This window comes from Mirounga angustirostris, unplaced genomic scaffold (assembly GCF_029215605.1).
Source record: "Mirounga angustirostris isolate CCGP_5_RB_7025 unplaced genomic scaffold, mMirAng1.0.hap1 SCAF_8, whole genome shotgun sequence".
Taxonomy (NCBI): Eukaryota; Metazoa; Chordata; class Mammalia; order Carnivora; family Phocidae; genus Mirounga; species Mirounga angustirostris.
Window position 1 is genome coordinate 118,014,803 of NW_026991716.1, and position 18,307 is coordinate 118,033,109.

At 40.4% G+C, this 18,307-nt stretch overlaps 1 protein-coding gene across 2 annotated transcripts in view; it reads right to left on the minus strand.

Moving 5' to 3' along the window:
* Window positions 1–18,307, minus strand: part of MAP3K5 (mitogen-activated protein kinase kinase kinase 5) — a 194,524-nt gene that overhangs the window by 30,626 nt on the left and 145,591 nt on the right. For both annotated transcript variants that reach the window (XM_045865609.2, XM_064598140.1), the window contains 6 exons: window positions 15,651–15,778; window positions 14,272–14,408; window positions 13,219–13,324; window positions 8,253–8,410; window positions 5,927–6,104; window positions 5,179–5,199 (listed from right to left, as the gene is read on the minus strand). In XM_045865609.2, the coding sequence (XP_045721565.1) occupies window positions 5,179–5,199; window positions 5,927–6,104; window positions 8,253–8,410; window positions 13,219–13,324; window positions 14,272–14,408; window positions 15,651–15,778 (728 nt within the window). The remainder of the gene's footprint in view (window positions 1–5,178; window positions 5,200–5,926; window positions 6,105–8,252; window positions 8,411–13,218; window positions 13,325–14,271; window positions 14,409–15,650; window positions 15,779–18,307) is intronic.

Consider the following 18,307-nt stretch of genomic DNA (forward strand, 5'->3'; position numbering starts at 1 on the left):
TTTTACTTTTCCAAAATTTCCAAACCTTCTACGATAAACAAGTATTATTTTTGTAAGCAGAAAAATATGTTATTAAAAATATTTTTCACAAGCAAATACTCAACAGGCAGTAACACCATATTACCAAGAACTTGATTTACCTAATAACACACTTAGTGATGATCCAGAAGATTAAAAAAAAAAAAAATCCCATTACATAGCAGGAAGTGACATTTCTCTGAAAATGGATTGCCTGACGACACCTATCACTGGGAAGCTTTTCCAAGCTGCTGAGTCTTAGAAAAAGAGTTTTGTTAGCCATATCTAGGAGCTTCTTTAATCATACAGTCTTGCAGGTAGGACACGTCCTACCCCTTGGTTATATCAAAGATGTCATGAGGACCATTCTATTCTTCTATCCCACTTGTAGCTCAGGTGAAGAAAGCAGGTGTTAGAGGGAGGCTTCGCTTTGGTTTCAACTGTAGGGAGGAAGAAGAGATGTCTATAGCTTCCCGGGATAGTTCATCTCTGAGGAAACCATCCCAGTGATCAGTCACTAGAAAGTCTCCCAAGGATGAATTGGCTGACCCACCTGCTGTCATTGAATTTGCCACACTGCTGAATCACTAGAAGGTAGGAATTGAGATGAAGCTAGGAAGAGCTGTTCTGGGTTTACAGTTTAACACCATAATGCCTTAGTTAAATGTATAGGGATGTGCAAATGGCTACACTGAAAAGATATGGAAGGGGAAAGTGCCTGCATGCAGCATTTCCCAAATTTACTTGACCATGGCACACCCTTTTCCCTGGGACAGCTCATGGACCCAGCATTTCATGGACTAGATTTTGGGAAGTGCTGCTACAGCATAAAGCAAATGAGCAACCTCTTGCTGATAATAGTAAGATTGTCTAAGAGGAGACAGGTTTGTCGGGGGGCCCAAACAGGACTGCATTTGAGAGGACATTTCTGGGAGTTTTCAAGATCTAGAGTGTGCTTTGTTTCACTTCGCACTTCTGGGGATATACTGCAGAATGGATAAAACAGCTGCTAGCTTGGCCAAATATGGACTTAAAGCACGGGAGCACGGTTTGCATTGCTATTAGATATCAAGCCCTTACAGTTAAATGTTGCTGGTAGAAAAAGCTAGCTGAAGAAAGCTCTCACCCTTCTCTTGGCTTGATGGAATGGCCAACATCTTCGTAAGGAAGGCACAAAAGGCCTGCCGTGGAGCTCACTGCGGACCCCTAGGACTCGGTGAGGGTATCTTTGCCAGCTTATAGAATGGTGATCCTCTCTCAATGTATGTTCCATGCAGAAATGGAGGCATGCATCATTTACATGCCAAAGACAAAACTGTTGTTTCCTGGGACTAAATTCTATCTAGAATGCTACCAGGTGAGGAGTTTCTATCACGTGTTTCTGTATATAAGTACCTGTGCACATATGTGTATTTAAAGAACAGAGGGAGTGAGGATTTCACTTGTCCTGCTTTTTGGCCACATTATGTGATTTGATAACCCAGTACTGAGAAGGCCTGTGTCGTACCTGTGAATTTTAGGGTTGTTCTGAGTACCACCTGCCTAAAGAGAAGTCTCATGAGGTAACACTGTATATGTTTAAGGATGAAATCCAGGGCCCAGGGTCGTTATGGCTCATCTAGGAAATAAAGGGACCTGCAGACATTTTGCATGCCCTGTGTGCACAGCCCTGAATCCCTCCTCTACCAGATTTTAAGTTTAATCTTAAATTTGATTACCCTTCTCTGTTGGGCTCATACAGTCATTCATCCAGCATATATTTACTAGATATCTAATATTTGTTGGGTAGCCAATAGAACTCGCTGCTGGACTGAAATGAGGGTATGAAAGGGAGGAATCAAAAATGACCGTGAGGTTTCTGGCTTAAGAAATGAATGAATGAATGAATGAATGAATGAATGAACTACTTATATACTACGATGAAGAGGAATATAGGCTAAAGGGGAAGTTATTTTTAGTGGGGAAGGGGTGTGATTTCAGCATTCAGTTTGAGAAATTAAGGCCATGGGATGAGTCTGGAGCTCAGAAGAGAAGACAGAGCTGGAGACATAACCCTAGTAGTCCCCTGCCTGGAGATGGTATTTAAAGCAAAGGACGACATAATTTAGGGAGGGATGAGGAGAGAGCAGAGGACCCGGACCTTAAGAACACCAATATTTAGAGGAAAAGGAGGCAGCAAAGAAGAATGACAAGGAGAAGCCATGAAGCTAGAGGGAAACAGGAGAATGGGGCATCATGGAAGCCCACAGACGAGAGGGCTAACAGAAGAGAGAAGGAGTATCTGGGCCAAAAGCCACTGAGAAGATGAGCAAATTCAGAATTTGGCCAAATAGATCTCATTAGTGACTCTGAGCAGGGCAGGTTCAATGGTCAGTGACACCAGACACCAGACACAATGTAGGGCAGACCTTAGATTGGTGGGAAAGAAGAGGTGGGGAAGATCGGGAGACACTGCCCTTCAAGACCTAAAGCTGGGATGAGGAGCATAAAAACTGGGGTGTCAGCCAATGAGGCAGTGTGTAGTGTCAGGGGAAAGATTAGTTTACGACAGAAAACACTAGCGCAAGGGTAAGTGGGAGTTATTTGGAGAGGGGGAAGCTGAAGAAGTCAGGGGTGTGTGGGATCCAGAAGCCAACTGGGGGTTCGCCTTCTTTAGGAAAATGAATGCTCTCTCCTCTATAAGGGTGGGAAGAGGGAGAAAAGGGGATGCTAAGGCAGGTAAGTGTACATTCTTGGTGGAAACGTGATGAAATCCACTCCTGAGATTTCTAGCTTAAGTTATAAAAGTGAGAAAGCATAGTGCCTTTCAGGGGAGAAACTCAGTTATAACTGTTACCACAGAAGCATGTTGACAGTTCCTGGATAGCACGGAGGTCACAGGTCCCTTGGTATTAGCTCATATACGTTGAGGTACTGGAGCCTCCAGATGTAAGAGAGAAGCCTGGCAGGAGTTCACTCACCGGTCTGTGTGCTAATGTCTTGTCAACTTTTTCTTTAAGATTTTATTTATTTATTTATTTGAGGGAGAGGGCATGAGGGGTGGGGGAAGGGCAGAGCAAGAGGGAGAAGCAGGCTCCCTGTGAGCCCGACATAGGGCTCACCGCAGGGCTCGATCCCAGGACCCTGAGATCATGACCTGAGCTGAAGGCAGATGCTTAACCAACTGAGGCACCCAGGCGCCCCATGTCCTGTCAACTCTTAAGAAACCCTTTGCTGTGGGGCTGGCCATAGAAAGTCTTAAAGAGGCTGGATGGACTTCTCTGAGGATGGGAAATGTCAAAGGTATGCCTCCGGAAGGGTGATTCTTGTTGCTCTTTTGTGGGAGCTGATGGGTAAGGGTATGAATCTAGAATCCCCTAAAAAGATGGCTTTATTAGGGGTAGACTGGAGTGGGGAGAGAGCACATGGCCAGTTTGTGGGTCCCAGATTGCTGGGACCTTCTGCCTAGGGGAGGGTTCAGGGAACTTAGAGGTTCAGGGAATTGGATATGTCCCTGCTCTGGGAGAGGGGGAATGTTCTAAATTCCTCCCATCACTATGAGAGCTGCCTCAGATCCTAACAGCTATTCAAGAGCACCAGAGACCGTCAAGGTTCTCTGAGTTCAGGACAATCTAGGGACAAAGCTCAGCCAGAGCAGTCTCCTAACTGTCACTCTGTCTCCTGTCTCCGATTGACCAAATCTCAAAGGTTCTCACACTTTAGTGAGCATAAAAGTCCTCAGGTTGTTTACTTAAAAGTATAGCATTCCAGGTTATAGCTCTAGATTCTGGGAAGGACCAGGAATCTTAATTTTTAACAAACACTCCAAGTGACCCATGCAGGCAGATCTGGGCCTGAGTCACGCCTATATTTCGAATGCCTAGGCCCTATATTCTGAGTGCTAGGTGCATAGCAGAGGTTTAAGGGGTTACTGAGTGAATGTTATTAAATAAACGATTCTTCACGCAGCTCTCAGAACGGTCCATCAAGAGCCTCACTGTTCAATATGGTAGCTGCTAGCCACATGTGCTTATTTACATGAACATTTCAATCAAATTAAAATTAAAATTCAGTGCCTCAGTCAAGGTAGCCACATTTCAAGTGTTTAATAGCACATATGCTTTGTGGCTAATGGCTTGGACAGTGTAGACAGAGGACGTTTCTATTATCATCAAATTATAGACCCCGTGATTTTAATTCCAGATTAAAGTCTTTCCCTGGCTCTCCCCTCCTGTTTGATAATTCTCATAGGGAGCCCTTTGGGAGATGCTCCTGCTTACTACCTCCAGCTTCCACTCCTCCCCATGTATTTTAAGCACCAGCAGAGCTGAACCACCTCCTGTTCCCTTCACGCACAGTGGGGTGTCACGCTTACTGCATTCACTCATTCTAGGACTGACCTCACCTGGCTCCCCACTCCCCATCTGCGACTCCCTCTGGACTGACTACATTACACGATGGTGTCGTGGATTTATTCCTTGTCTCCCCCACAAGAACAACAGCTTCTTAAGGTCAGGAACTATGCTCTTCTCATCCTTATACATTCAGGGCCTAGCACATTTCTTGTGCACACAGTGAATGCACAACAAGTGTTTATTAGGTTAAAACAAATTACTTAATTCTCTGGGTTTCTGTGTGGCAATGGGAGAGTAGTCCAGTACTGGACAAGTCACGTCTCTCTAAGGGGGAAGGAGGTCCTCCTCCTCATCACCCTCCCACTCCTCCTTTGAGGGAAGCCGAGGGTAGCTGTTGAAGGTGGAGGCCCCTTGAGGTAGGGCAGTGGCCTCTCCTCTGGGCAGAAACTGTATATGATCTGTAAAGAACCCCTGGGGAAGGAAGAGTCCTGCAGTTTGCATTCATTTAGTAGACGTAAAACCAGGTTATAGTTTGTAGTCTTAATTAACAGGAGGCACGAAGTGCTCTGTAACACCTAAGAACAATCATAAATGGGATTTTAGCTGCTAATTGGGTTAGCACATCTGTTTTTGCTTTCCTAGGGAGGAGAGGGGGTTCTGAAGGAATGAGCCCAGCCAGGCTTGCAGCTGTACACATCCTTAGTACCCGGGAGCCTCCCATGGAGGCAAAAAGTAGAGGATGAAGCTTTTTAATGGGAAATCTAGAGCTTATCACATGATAATGCATCAAACTTCAGCTCAACGGGCAATACAAAAATGAACTCACCATTTGATCCGGCTGAAAGGGCTGTGGGAAGAAGAGCAAACAGCAACATGAGCACACGTTGGGTTTGTTGTTAAACAGAGACAACAAAAAAGTGGATGCTTGAAATGGGATCAATGTCCTTTGCAAAAATTCAATCTGTCTACCCTCATCCCAAATAAACACAAAAATGTCAACAACCAAGGGATCATTTACTTACTTTTCCTTTCTGAAATGAGTTATGGAAATTATTGCAAAAGACAATTTATATTTTTACATTGCTGTTTTATTTATAACTGGCAATCTTCTCTTCTTTTCTTTTCTTTCTTTCATTTTGCAGGGGGTTAGTTATTCAGAAAGATATCCTCTAAGAGGCAATAGGTGTTTTCCTCAAATTAAAAGAACATATAATCTGGATGGCTTGGAAGTTTTAACAGCTCCATAATAGCTCTGTAGCCCATCAGTGGTGATTTAGAGTTTCAGCTCGAAAAGTCTGTATTTCACCCTTTTTTACACTTTTACACATTGCTACAGATGCTGATGCAGGATCCTCGGACTAACCAGGTGATGAAAGACTATTACATATGAGGTCCTAGCATTCGTGAAATTGATGGTAAGGCAGCTTCCTGATACCAAAACTGAATGTCTAAGCACGCTGTGCTAATGTTTACACCAATTTCTAGTGACATCTATAAGCAGATTACTTTACTTCTGGAGAAATCTTTCATCTTAAAAGCTTAGGGCTTGGTGACTCTGACCCGTATCCACATACCTGAAAGCTTAGGTTGTGTCTTTTTCTTTTTGCTTGAAACTTTTAAGAACTCATCAACAAGCAAGTCGTTAGCACAGGCTCTCTTGTCGGGGTCTGGTTCAAAACACTTCAGTATGAATGCCTTGGCCTCTGCTGACATGGACTCTGGGATCTCCGGGTGGACTTTAAACATTCCCACCTAAGACACAACACACGTAGCTTTTGAGAGACCATCTCATCACATGAGCTCCAGGATCGAAAACTTGGTCCCCTAGCACAACAAAATCCTTTACTATATTCTACAGACTCATGCCTTTCCTCAAAGTGTGATAGGATATTTTGTTCCTCTATGTTATGGAAAGTTTCCAGAGTGTTTCTGTAACTTTATCAATGACATACACCAAGCAATTATGTTAAGACCGCAGATAGCACTATGAAGAAAGAATTCAGTCCTTGCCACTTTAGGACACGTTAGCACGCTGGCACGCAAGAAAGACATTTTTAATTGAGACCATTGTGTTGGCCATAATAGCTATGTGCCAGGAACTATGCTTGGCTTTTTGATTGATGAATTCCATTGAATGCTCCCAACAACCCAGTGGATTAAATATTATCCCTGTTATAACAATGACAAAAATGAGTCTCAGAGGGGTGAGTGATCTGTCCTAGAAAGGCAGGTCTGGGATTCAAACCTTAATTTGTCTGGCTTAAAGCCTGTGTTCTTTCCCCTATGCTGTGAGTTCTGAATTTTTCCTGTCTCAGATTGCCCATATGAAGAGATACTTTAAAATTAAACACAGAATTTTTATAACAATTAGAATTTTCTTCTCACCGCTGCCATTCTAATATTTTTTTTCAATAATATTTTCATGTAGTTAGTAGAGAAAATTTTCTAAGGAAATTTTTTTTGTTATTATGTAGCTTATAGAAGTGTATTATTATATAAACAATAATATACAGTTATTTGTAGTAATTATATAGCCTTTACTATATCAGACACTATTCTAAGTGTTTTGCACATATTATCTCATACACGTCTCAAAAAACCTTTATTAGATCGCTACTATTTTTATACCCATTTTACAGGAAAATGTGGTACAAGAGGGTTAAGCAATTTGCCCAAAGTCATCAAAGAGTCTGACTGTGTTGGAGCCTAGATTCAAACACTGTAAATCAGTGCTAGAGTCTATGTCATCTCATCTAAAGCATACTGTATAATAATCCCTACACCGATGGGTAATAGAGCAGCATTTCAGAGTGAAATCCTAGAGATGGGTGAAAACTTGAAACACTGACCAAGAAGAGAAAGACACCCATTTATGTCAAGAAAGGCAGCTTTCTTAGCAGCTCTCATTGCCCTTCCAGTTTGGTTACAGTCCTCATTTCTCTATCAGCAGTATCCCATCAGTCATTTTCAAGCGGAAGGGAAGCCAAGTTTTCTACACAAGCAGAAGGTATGTGACACATGGCCCCTCACGAGAGAGGCTATTCACAGTGGAATAAGTGCTACAAACATGGTCCGAGGCAGGGAAAGACATCACAAATTTTCATCGGAAGTCTTCTGCCTTAGAGAACAGCAGATGGGTGAGCTTTACTTCTTGGGAAACAGGTGCTCAGTTTAAACCTTCCTCCGGCTTGGCAGTGTAGCAGGCAAGGACAGGTGGGGACGGCAGGGACTCAGAGCAGGTCACTGCTTTGCTCAGTCCCTGGATTCCAAGGCTGTGGCCCCTGGGCTCCGTCAGTCCTATTTCCATATCAGTCCTATTTCCATATTAGGTGCTCCCTATTTGGGGAGGTGGGCTGCTTCCCCCTCCCAGGAGAGTTAAGAACGAAAGGCAAAGTAAGCGGCTAGAAGAGTAGCTATAATAAGAATATGATTGGTGCCCTTAAAATAGCAATTATTGCCCACCCCTTTCTTAATGGAGCCTCCAAACTCTTATGATAGAGAAGGAAAATATTGCTTTGATTTAATACTTAAATGAAGTAAAAATGTCCTTATATCTCCCTCCATGGAGGATTTCCAGACTGTTTCCCAAAGAGCTTAAATCGTCTTCCATGGAGTAGTGTGTTATTTATGTTGCATTGTAAAAAGGTGGTTAGACGAAGTTACATGGAATCTCACTTTATAGCTGAGAAATCTAAGGCAGGGAGAGATCCTCAGTATGAGGCATACGCACTGACTTTGAGGGGAGTGAATCTTCTTGACTTCACTGAGCTCTGAGAGCACATTTAATGTGCTTACCTAGGCTCCTTCCCTTTTGCCTAAAAAAATATCATACACATACATGGAACATCCAGTAGCTTTATCCAATGGTTTTTAAGACATTTAAGACATATGAAATGTGACCTTGAACATAGCTGCTTGTGGTTCTCCCAGTTCATAAAAAGGTGGTTTCCCTGTGGCCATTTCGATGATGGTGCAGCCCAAAGACCAGATGTCTGCTGCTTTCCCGTAGCCTCGTGGTCCTTTGTCTATGATTTCCGGTGCCATATACTGAAGGGTACCTGGGGATAATTCAAACACACTTCCACTTTAGAAGAGAGAAAACAGATGAACATCTAATGACAGTTTTAATTGTCCACATAAATAAGACAACTTTAGAAGCATGATTCAGGTCTTGATATCTCATCTTTCTTGAGTCCCAGTTTTCTTTGTCATTAATAAAAGTGGAGATAGCAGTAATTACAGTGCATTTTATCAGGGATGTAAGAATAGCTTGCCAACGTGATCTGGTCATGAATAGATACTTTCTCATCTCCTAGATAGTAGAGTATAAATGAGGCATCATTTTACTGGGACCTCTTAGAAACTTCTAAGAATGAGTCATTTGAAAACAGCAGAGAATATATCAACACACACTTTTTGCAATTAGTTTTTCAAATACGTGGAGATTCCTATTATGTATACTTCTAATCTTTGCAGGAAAAGTCTAGGTCAATCATCCATTCTTCCTAGATCTATATTTCTCAATTTCTAAATTGAGTGCTTAATTCTTCTGTTTTAATTCTTATTTCTAAATCACAAAAGCATGAAGATTCTAAAAGCCATTGTTAAAAATTATGTAAATCATTTTTGGTGTACTTTATTCTGTAAATCAAATATATATGGCTTCTGCTGTGTGCCTGTGGTCCATGGAATAACAGGTTTAATGGATCAAAGACAGTTCAGGAGCCATCACTACAGACAAATCACCAGGCACAGAGTGAAGAGGAATACAATGAAACACAGGAGATTTAAAAGGCTACATGGAATCAGAGAGTTGAAGAGTGTGGTATGATGGAAAGAATACTAAACGGGGAGCCAAGAATGCTTGGCTCTAGCTCTAGTCTCGTATATCTCAGATAAACACCCAACTGCAGCTGTCTCAGTGGCTTGAGCGAGAGGCTGAGTTGGCTTCTAATACCCCCTCGAGTGATTCCCCCAAATCCAACAATGAGTCAGAAGTGTGAACAGGAACAGATTATTGCCACATCCCCTGCTACTGATAGACTCATGCAAATGATACAATCAGCAAACAGGAACTCATCCAAGATGCTATATTCAAGTATTTCAAATCCTGAGGCATTTGCTAAAAGAGCTACTTCAGTATTTTCTGATTCATAACCAAACTGACAGACATTTTGATAAATAGAGACACCTTTTATGAAACGCCTCATGCATGATTTATAGGTGAAACTGCTCTGCACCATTCCTCTGAATTGTTCCTAGGAAGCCCACCAGCATAGGCTAGAAACTGGCTGTTTGTTGTTCATGAGACCAAATAAAAGTATATTATTTTTGTCAAGTATTGTCATCTTGCCAGGTTATCCTCCAGCTCTCATTATTATGTGGCAGGAGCTCATGTTCAAGTTCACATACGACTGTACATGTCTGTTGTCGGCTCAAATCAGCAACACTATTAGAGGGAAGCATTTCACCTGGCCAAGGGTAAGGTAACTATGCTCCTCAAATCACCTACCCTTAGGAGAAAATTGTTATGATTTCTTTATTTTTAGATGATGAACTAGAGTGATTGGATGGGTTTTTTTTATGATGTAAATAAAATCCAATGGTCTTTTAGAAAATACGTGTTTAAGCCTACCACTCAGTTTTTCTTGTATTCTAAAATAGAATTGATGAGAGAATTTAAGTTGTACTAATATCTGAGTAGAAATTACAACTGATTAAAATATAGTGAACTTTAAAAATTGGACAATTCAAGTAAAATCTTAACACATTATGCAATGTTTCTATGTATCAGATAGTATTTTGAAGAGCTCTATCTGCCAGTTGTGTTTAATTATCTCCCACAGAGCAAGTGCCAAAAAAAAAAAATAGGTTTAGTTATGTATTCATACCTGCTCTCTTTATTCCACAATCATATGACATATAATATCTTATATAAAGAGATTTACAGAGCTAGATAATGAAGACACAGGCCAATCTGTACATTAGCCTAAGGAAAACAAGAGTATTGACTCTAAAATCCATACCTTATATAGCTTCATTCCAAAGTTTTAAAAAATTACTTTAAAATAATCTTTAGAATTGCAATCACCCATGAAACCACTACAACTTAGTGGCTAAAAGTGTGAACTTTGACATCCCACTTAATCCACTCATTTATTCAGCAGATTTACATCAAGTGCCTACCGTGGGCCAGACACTTAGAATATAGCAGTGGAGTAAACAGAAATCCTGGGCTCATGGAGCCTGCATTTTTTGCAATGGGAAACAGACATTAAAGTATAGCATAATAAATCAGTAAATTATATAGTATGTTAGAAAGTGATGTGTCAATGACACACACACACACACACACACACAAAGGTAGGGAAGTGGGATCAAGAGTGCCCAGGGAGGTCTGCCCCATCAATAGGACAGTCATGGTAGGCTCGCTGAGATGACATCTAAGATAAAAAATGAAAGGAGAGGGATTTAGCCACATAGATAGCTGGGAGAATAGTGTCATTAGCAAAAGGAAGAGCATGTGCAAAGGCCTTGTGGCATGGTACAATGAAGGAAATGCAGGACGGCCAGTGTTTCTGGCACATAGGGAGCAACGGGTAAGAGCAGGAAATGAGGTCTAAAAGGTAATGGACTGCGTATCAGGTCAGAGCCTTGTCCACCATATTAGGACTTTGGCATTTGTTTGCTCTGAAAGAAACAGAAAGCCACTGAAGTCTCTGAGTAACAGGGCTTGATTTATGTTTTAAAAGGATCACTCTGGCTGCAGTGTTAAGAGTAGACAGTAGGAGGCAAGAGCCCAAGCAAGGAGAACAGGCTTTGGAGGTGATGTAGTTGAGAGCAGAGGGTGGCAGAAGTGGAGGCAGTGAGGAGTGGTCCAATTTTGGACACCTTCTGAAGGTAGAGTCAGTAGGCTTCCTTGTGGATTGGGTTGGGGTGTGAGAAAAGAGAGGCACCAAGGATCCCTCTAAGTTTTGGGTGGCCATCAACTGAGAGGGAGAAGAGTGTGGGTGGAACAGGTTTGGGGAGAAGATAATTAGTTCCATTTGGCATGTTAGGTCTAGTTTGAATCGTAGCTCTATTACTTACTAGCACTATGACCTCGGGCAAGTTATTCAACCTCTTTGAACCTTAATTTTGCATTGTAAATTGGGATACTGATTCCAAAGAATTAGAGCTGATATATGAATTTCAGTGAAATATGTAAAGCACTTAACACAGTCAGGTAGATAGTAAGCACTCTATAAATGGCGGGTGATGCTGCCCTCCCTCTCACCAAATCACCAAACAGATCAATGTCTTTCCAGGCAGTTCATCAGAAGTTGACTGAGCACCTGTGAGGCCTATGGCCATGAGCGGATCAAGGTGTGCCCCTCCAAGTCCTCTTGATCAGCCCTGGAGACCAACCAGGCACATCAGTGACATGGGTCACTCAGGTGAGGCCAGTGTGAGAAATGCAAACAAAGGGCTCTGGGAGGACTGCTTTACTACAACTCCTTTAGGGATTAAAAAAAAAAACCATGTCTTTAAGATTAGCAGAAGACATTAAATTAACATCTTGCCCCAAATAAAATGTCTGAAAGTAGGGATTCTCCCATCAGAAGTTACCGAGTCTAAGCAGCATCTAAAATGTCTCTTGCCAAATTGAGAGAGTATGAGGAAAGAAATGGAAAGACATTTAAAGTTACTAGTAGGTTGGAATTAATTTTGTTCAAAAAAATACAATTTAAATGTGTTTAATGCTGTGCCCTGAAAGATCCATTGCTGTGAGTGTAGGAACTGGGTCAGAGGTGTTATTGACTGAATGTTCTGAGGAGAAGATTTACAGAATTTCTCTCTCTCCTTTTCCCCTTCCAGGCTACCAGAACAGATATATTAGCAAGGTGGAGAGGAAGATGGACTAGAGTAAGAAGGTCAAAGCAAAGAGCAAAGGGTAGATTAAAAATCCAAGTTCTATCATTTACAAGCTGTTGTGACCTCTAGCTGTGATCTCTCTTCTCTCTATCTCCTCATCTGCAAAATTGAGGTACCACCACCTACCTCACAGAATTCAGAAAGGGGGGATATCTGGCCATTTTGCTTTATTTTAGACTACAGATTATTCATTACCTTTAAATTACTCTTTCTCTGATGATAATAACAAGGACTTAGCACTTCATGAGAATCAGCAGAGTTGAGTGGTAAGAATTTCTAGTGGAGACCAGAGTCAAAGTTCCAGATGCCCTCCTGTAACTGTGGGGCAGTCATTCATCTCTCTGAGCCTTGGTTTCCTCTTTTTTTGGCAATCACTTTGTCTCCACTCCCCCAGGACTTTGCTCAGAGGTAGCTTGGTGGCTGGATTGCCTAATTTCTCAGGCAAGCTCTCTCCCCACCCCAATTCTGAGTTGGTGAGTCACGTCCTCTTCTGAATTGAAATTCTACGGGTTATTTATATTGTGAGTAGGAAATAGGCCACAGGGAGTAAACAGATTAGGAACTCATAGTTCAAATGGGAAGTGATTAAGGTATGAGTAAGAATCACAGAGATGTTGGGCTAAAAAATGTTAAAAAAAAAAAAAAATCTTGTCAGGTTTGTAGTGGTTATAGCCAACCAGGAGAGAAGTAATGACATGAAGGGGAAAACAACAAATTGAGAGTTAAAAAAAAAAATTTCAGTGGCATTAAGCAGGAGACTGAGCAAATCATAGAATACAAGATGAGAAAAGAGCCAGATCAAATTCTACACAACATTTTTCAATGAGCATCAAAATATACTCACATTAACGTCTGTGAGAACTCAGACTGACTTTATCTCTCACATTAGGCTCTAACGCAGCAATTATTTCTTTAATTACATAAGATCTGTATCATCACTGCAAAAACATACCAGTAAAAGTTTCAGTACATGGGTTTATGCCAGCGAGCCTCTTTGATGTTCCGAAGTCCGAGATCTTGAGAACACCACTATAGGTATTAATCAACACGTTGTCGCCCTAGAGAACAAAAGACTTGAATCAAAAATGCTCTTTCTTCCATTACTGTTTGTGGGTTGGCTCGTAAGTCCACTAGGAAAAGGTGTCCTTAGAGCAAACAAGGACTCAATCTGTGCTCTTCATTAATAGTTAACCTCGAGAGTGAATTCTTGACACCATTTTTGTTTACATATTATCACTTCACAATCTGCTACTCACACAAGGTCGTAACAGGGGCCTGGTTAGAGCTTGCTGTGGTTTGCAAACTGTAGGGGCTATCTGTGTGTAATAACTAAGATATTCATGACTTCCTAGTCATTTTACTTTGTTTTCTGCTGTTGTGCTTCTTCTCCTGGAATATTTAGGGATATGGCAAATCAACGAGATCTGGGTTGATTTGGGGATAGTAATAGTAACCTCCTTTCCATAGTCCCACCTTTGTCAGAAATTTGCTAGTTCAGAATTTTCTCTTTTTAAAGGGAATCAAATAGGTTATTTAATTTTAGTTCTAACAGCGAGTATGTGATACTCGTCAGAAGAGGGAACCTTTTTTTTTTTTCTCCCTCCTAGTCATTCAACCATTGATGTAGTAGATGTTTACTGAGTAGCTACCCTGGGCAAGGATACAAATATTGAGCAGCCTGTGAACGCCTCAGGAGCGGGGACCCTATCCTGTCCAATTTTGTCCTGCGGTGCCTCCTCCGCAGAGCACCTAAAACAGTGTCAGGTGTGCAGTGGAAGCTCAATCTTTGTTGGCTGAACATGGTTGAGAGGTTTACTCGTTGAGGAGAAGAGATAAGGCATGAATATCAGTAACTGACTCCGAGCAGAGGAGGCTTATATTTCTGCTATCTCTAAGCTTTATTTATTCACGATTCTAAATGAATCCCCATAACACAGTATGACTTTTGCAAAGAAAACAGTTACCTACCAAGGAACTTGCAAACATGAATCCTAGTGCATCCTACCTTTATATCCCGGTGGACTATCTGATTGTCATGGAGGTATTTTAATCCTTCAAGTATCTGCTTTGTATAAAAGCCAATTGTTTGCTCATTGTCCTTCAATGGGCCCCATTTGGAACGAAGGAGAGCAGAAAGACTTCCTGTAAAGTAGGGAGAATCGGTGGATAAAATCTTATCAAATTAGTTCTTCCAAGCATGTTAACAGCGGTACATTAATTTAAGCTAACATTTCTTGGTTATTCCTGGTGGCCCAGGAAGTAGAGTACTAGACGCTTGGGCTCTCATATGCTCTGAAGATGCTCGTTGTCAAAATAGGGCGCCTGGGTGGCTCAGTTGGTTAAGCGACTGCCTTCAGCTCAGGTCATGATCCTAGAGTCCCGGGATCGAGTCCCGCATCCGGCTCCCTGCTCAGCGGGGAGTCTGCTTCTCCCTCTCCCGCTCCCCCCTCTTGTGCTCTCTCACTCTCTCTCTCTCAAATAAATAAAATCTTAAAAAAAAAAAAGTCAAAATAAAAGGCCACTCAGTCCCTAACTTTAATCCAAGTCACAATGATTGATACTAAAATGGTTCAACATACTTTTGTCTCCTAATAAACTGCAAGCTGATGTCACATGTCTAATTTAAAAAAAATGTTTATTGAAGTATAATTGACAAACATTATATTAGTTTCAGGTGTACCACATAATGATGCAATATTTATATATACTGCAACATGATCACCACAATAAGTCTAATTAACACCTGTCACCACACATAGTTACAAGAACATTCTTTTCTTGTGATGAGAACGTTTAATTTTTACTCTCTTAGCAACTTTCAAATACACAATACAATAGTGTTAACTCTAGTCACCATGCTGTACGTCACATCCCCAGGACTTATATATTTTATAACTGGAAGTTCGTACCTTTTGACCCTCTTCCCCCATTTTGCCCACCCCTACCCCCTGCTTCTGGCAACCACCTATTTGTTCTCTGTTATTCATGAGCTTGGTTTTTTTGTTTGTTTGTTTGTTTGTTTTATTCTACATGTAAGTGAGATCATACAGTATTTGTCTTTCCCTGTAAAACTTATTTCACTTAGCATAATGCCCTCACAGTCCATCTGTGTTGTTGAAAATGGCAAGATTTCACTCTTTTTTATGAATGAATAATATTCCATTGTATATATAAAACACATCATCTTTATCTATTCATCCAGTGTGGACCCTTAGGTTGTTTCCATATCTTGGCTATTGTAAATAATGCTGCAATGAGCACAATCAAATTTATATTTTAACTTAGACAAAGTAAGACCTGTAAACTAGTAAATCCCATTCAACTGTGCTCCTCTTCAAGCCCCTAAAAATTTATACTTTTTAAAGAAAGAAAAACATCTCTTACCTCCTGGGACCTGCTCCATGAAGATTTTGATGAAACCATTCTCACTGAAAGAGCCCAGATACTGGACAATATTTTTGTGCTTCAGATGTTTATGCAATGCTATTTCTTCATGTAGGGGCTGGGAGTATCTAAAAGACATGCAAATGTTGATGAGCCAATTGTGTAGCCAACTTTTAGTGTATAAATGTAAGCAATACAAACCGAAAACATCAGCTAAATATATGTCCACATGTAAAGTAAAATATGACTATCTTAAGTGCTTATTTAACATAAATTCTGTGAAGTTGAAGCAGTGGTAGGTAGGGTCTGAGGGGTAATGTGTCAGGCATTGATCTGAGCCTATTGTATATATTAACTTGTTTCTCACAACAACCCCAGGAGAAGGTACTTTTAAGATGCCCATTTTACAGATGAGGAAATTGATTCACCAAGAGGATAACTAACCTGTCCAAGATCTTAAAGCTAGTAAGTGACAGAACTAAGATATTAGTCCAGGAAAACTGAACGCACCCACATACCTCACGGTCTATATTAACACAACTTTCTATTCCACCGGCCTTATAACATAACTCTACTATTCCAGGAGACTCTTTCCCTGGAAGATAAAAATTACAAATCACTTTCATTTTCATTCCAGAACTTACTAAAAGGCCGGGCAACTCTTCTGTAGGAAACATAAAACCATTTATATCCTAAGTCTCCTTGAGCTCCTGACTAACCCTCATTTTACTGGGTCCATCAGTTCTAATATATCATGGGTTTTTTTTTATCCCATCCTACCCATGCCTCCATGCTGGAAGACCAGGATCAAACCATCTGGTTTCTTTCAAAATTACATACTTGAAGTATGTTGCTTTATCAGATTATACAGTGAAAGTGTTTTATATTTCTGGAACAGACAAAACAACCCTCTTGATGATTATTTGAAGTACTATACAGCTTCTAGACTCTTAGCAACCTTGAATATTAATATTATATTATATACTTATATTAATATGAGTATTTTATAACTAACCATGGTAGGGTGTTGGGAGACCCAAAGCTATTCTCTAATTTTTTTTCTGTTGTACAGTGGAGGTTACAGGTGTGAAAGGCACTAACCACTAGACCACAAACTACAAACCTGATGCCTCATGATTTGTTTTGGTGTTACGTGCAAGAAATACTTAGATCTTACGATGGCAAATCCATGTAAACAGAATGGATTTTTTTGAATGCCAGTGACAAATACTAGAACTGGTTAGTATTGAATAATGCTATTTTCATGAAGCTTTTCAGGATAAGCTACAAAGCTAAAGCAATAAGGAGGTTACAAAAATCCAAATTCATTTAATTTAAACAAACTTTTATAATCTTTGAAATATTACTCAGAATGCTTCCTACAACAGCAAAAAATTAACTCGTATTTTAGATCTTTTACTCATTTTATTTTTCTTTAGAACTGCTCTAGGAACTATAAAGGTAGGTATTAACCTGAATCCCTTAACAGGATATCAGTTAGAGACAGCTCCATTTTGGTAACTGAGACAACATGAGAAATATGGGTATATGGTGTTACCAATAAGATACTTAGGTTATGATTCTCAGGACATTTGCAAGTTACTTCTTCTATGGTGTTTAATACACTTTATTAACATTAGTTAATAAGATTGCTCTTGATATGCATGAGATAAATTAGTAGCAAATATTGGGTCTATTCTACAGATTTAGGGCATTAAAATGACTAAATAATCCAAAGCAAATGATTAATTCAGTTTATGATGAGCCAAAGGGCTCCCACCTCCTGACCCTCTATTGCAAATCAATTATGGATGTTTAAATATAAGATCCTGGAAAAGGAAATACGCCACTCCCCTGCCCCTTCCATTATGTAACCAGATGATAGCTTAAAAGTTACAGTAATAGTCTGGATTCAACCTAGCTAAGAATAAGAACTCTTTTCCAATATGAAATTGATTAGTAACACTCAGAAATTCTCACTAAGTGAAAGGGTAAGTGCCAAGCACTGAATAAGCATGAAATTCTAATTTGTTCAAGTCAATAAGCAATGCTTATCTATGGGAATTACAAGAAAATCTTATTTCTTCTCTATTAGCTGTGACAGTGGAAAGAAGAAATGGTATAGATAATCAGAGTTACTAATATATATTTAGCTTTGAAAAATTATTAATCCATATGTGTTTCCAGAGCACCTTCTCTGAGTCAAATTCCCACTACGTCCATCCACACCAGTGGTTCCCAGCCTTGGCTGGACATCTCATCTCTTGAAAGGATTTTTTAAAAACAATGCCTACGAAAAAAAAAAAAATGCCTACGACCCACTCCAGAATTTCAGGGGGTAGGCCTGAGCATCAGTATTTTTTAAAGTGCCCCAGTTGGCCCTAATATGTGGTGGGGTAGAGAATAACTGATCTATATAAATAGTTCAGGTTCATGCAGAACGTTAGAGAAGGAAGCCAACCTGAGATGAACAACGAGTTGGGACAGATTAGGAATCCACCCCCACTTCTCTCCTACAACTACTCCGATTCTCTAACGAAGTGTTTTTAAAGTGTGAAGGAAAACAGAGAAGCAACTGTTTTTGTTGCTATGATCCTTCATTCCAGATGGCCATGTGTGGTGGATGCTGGATCATGCATTATTCACATGCATCCTCT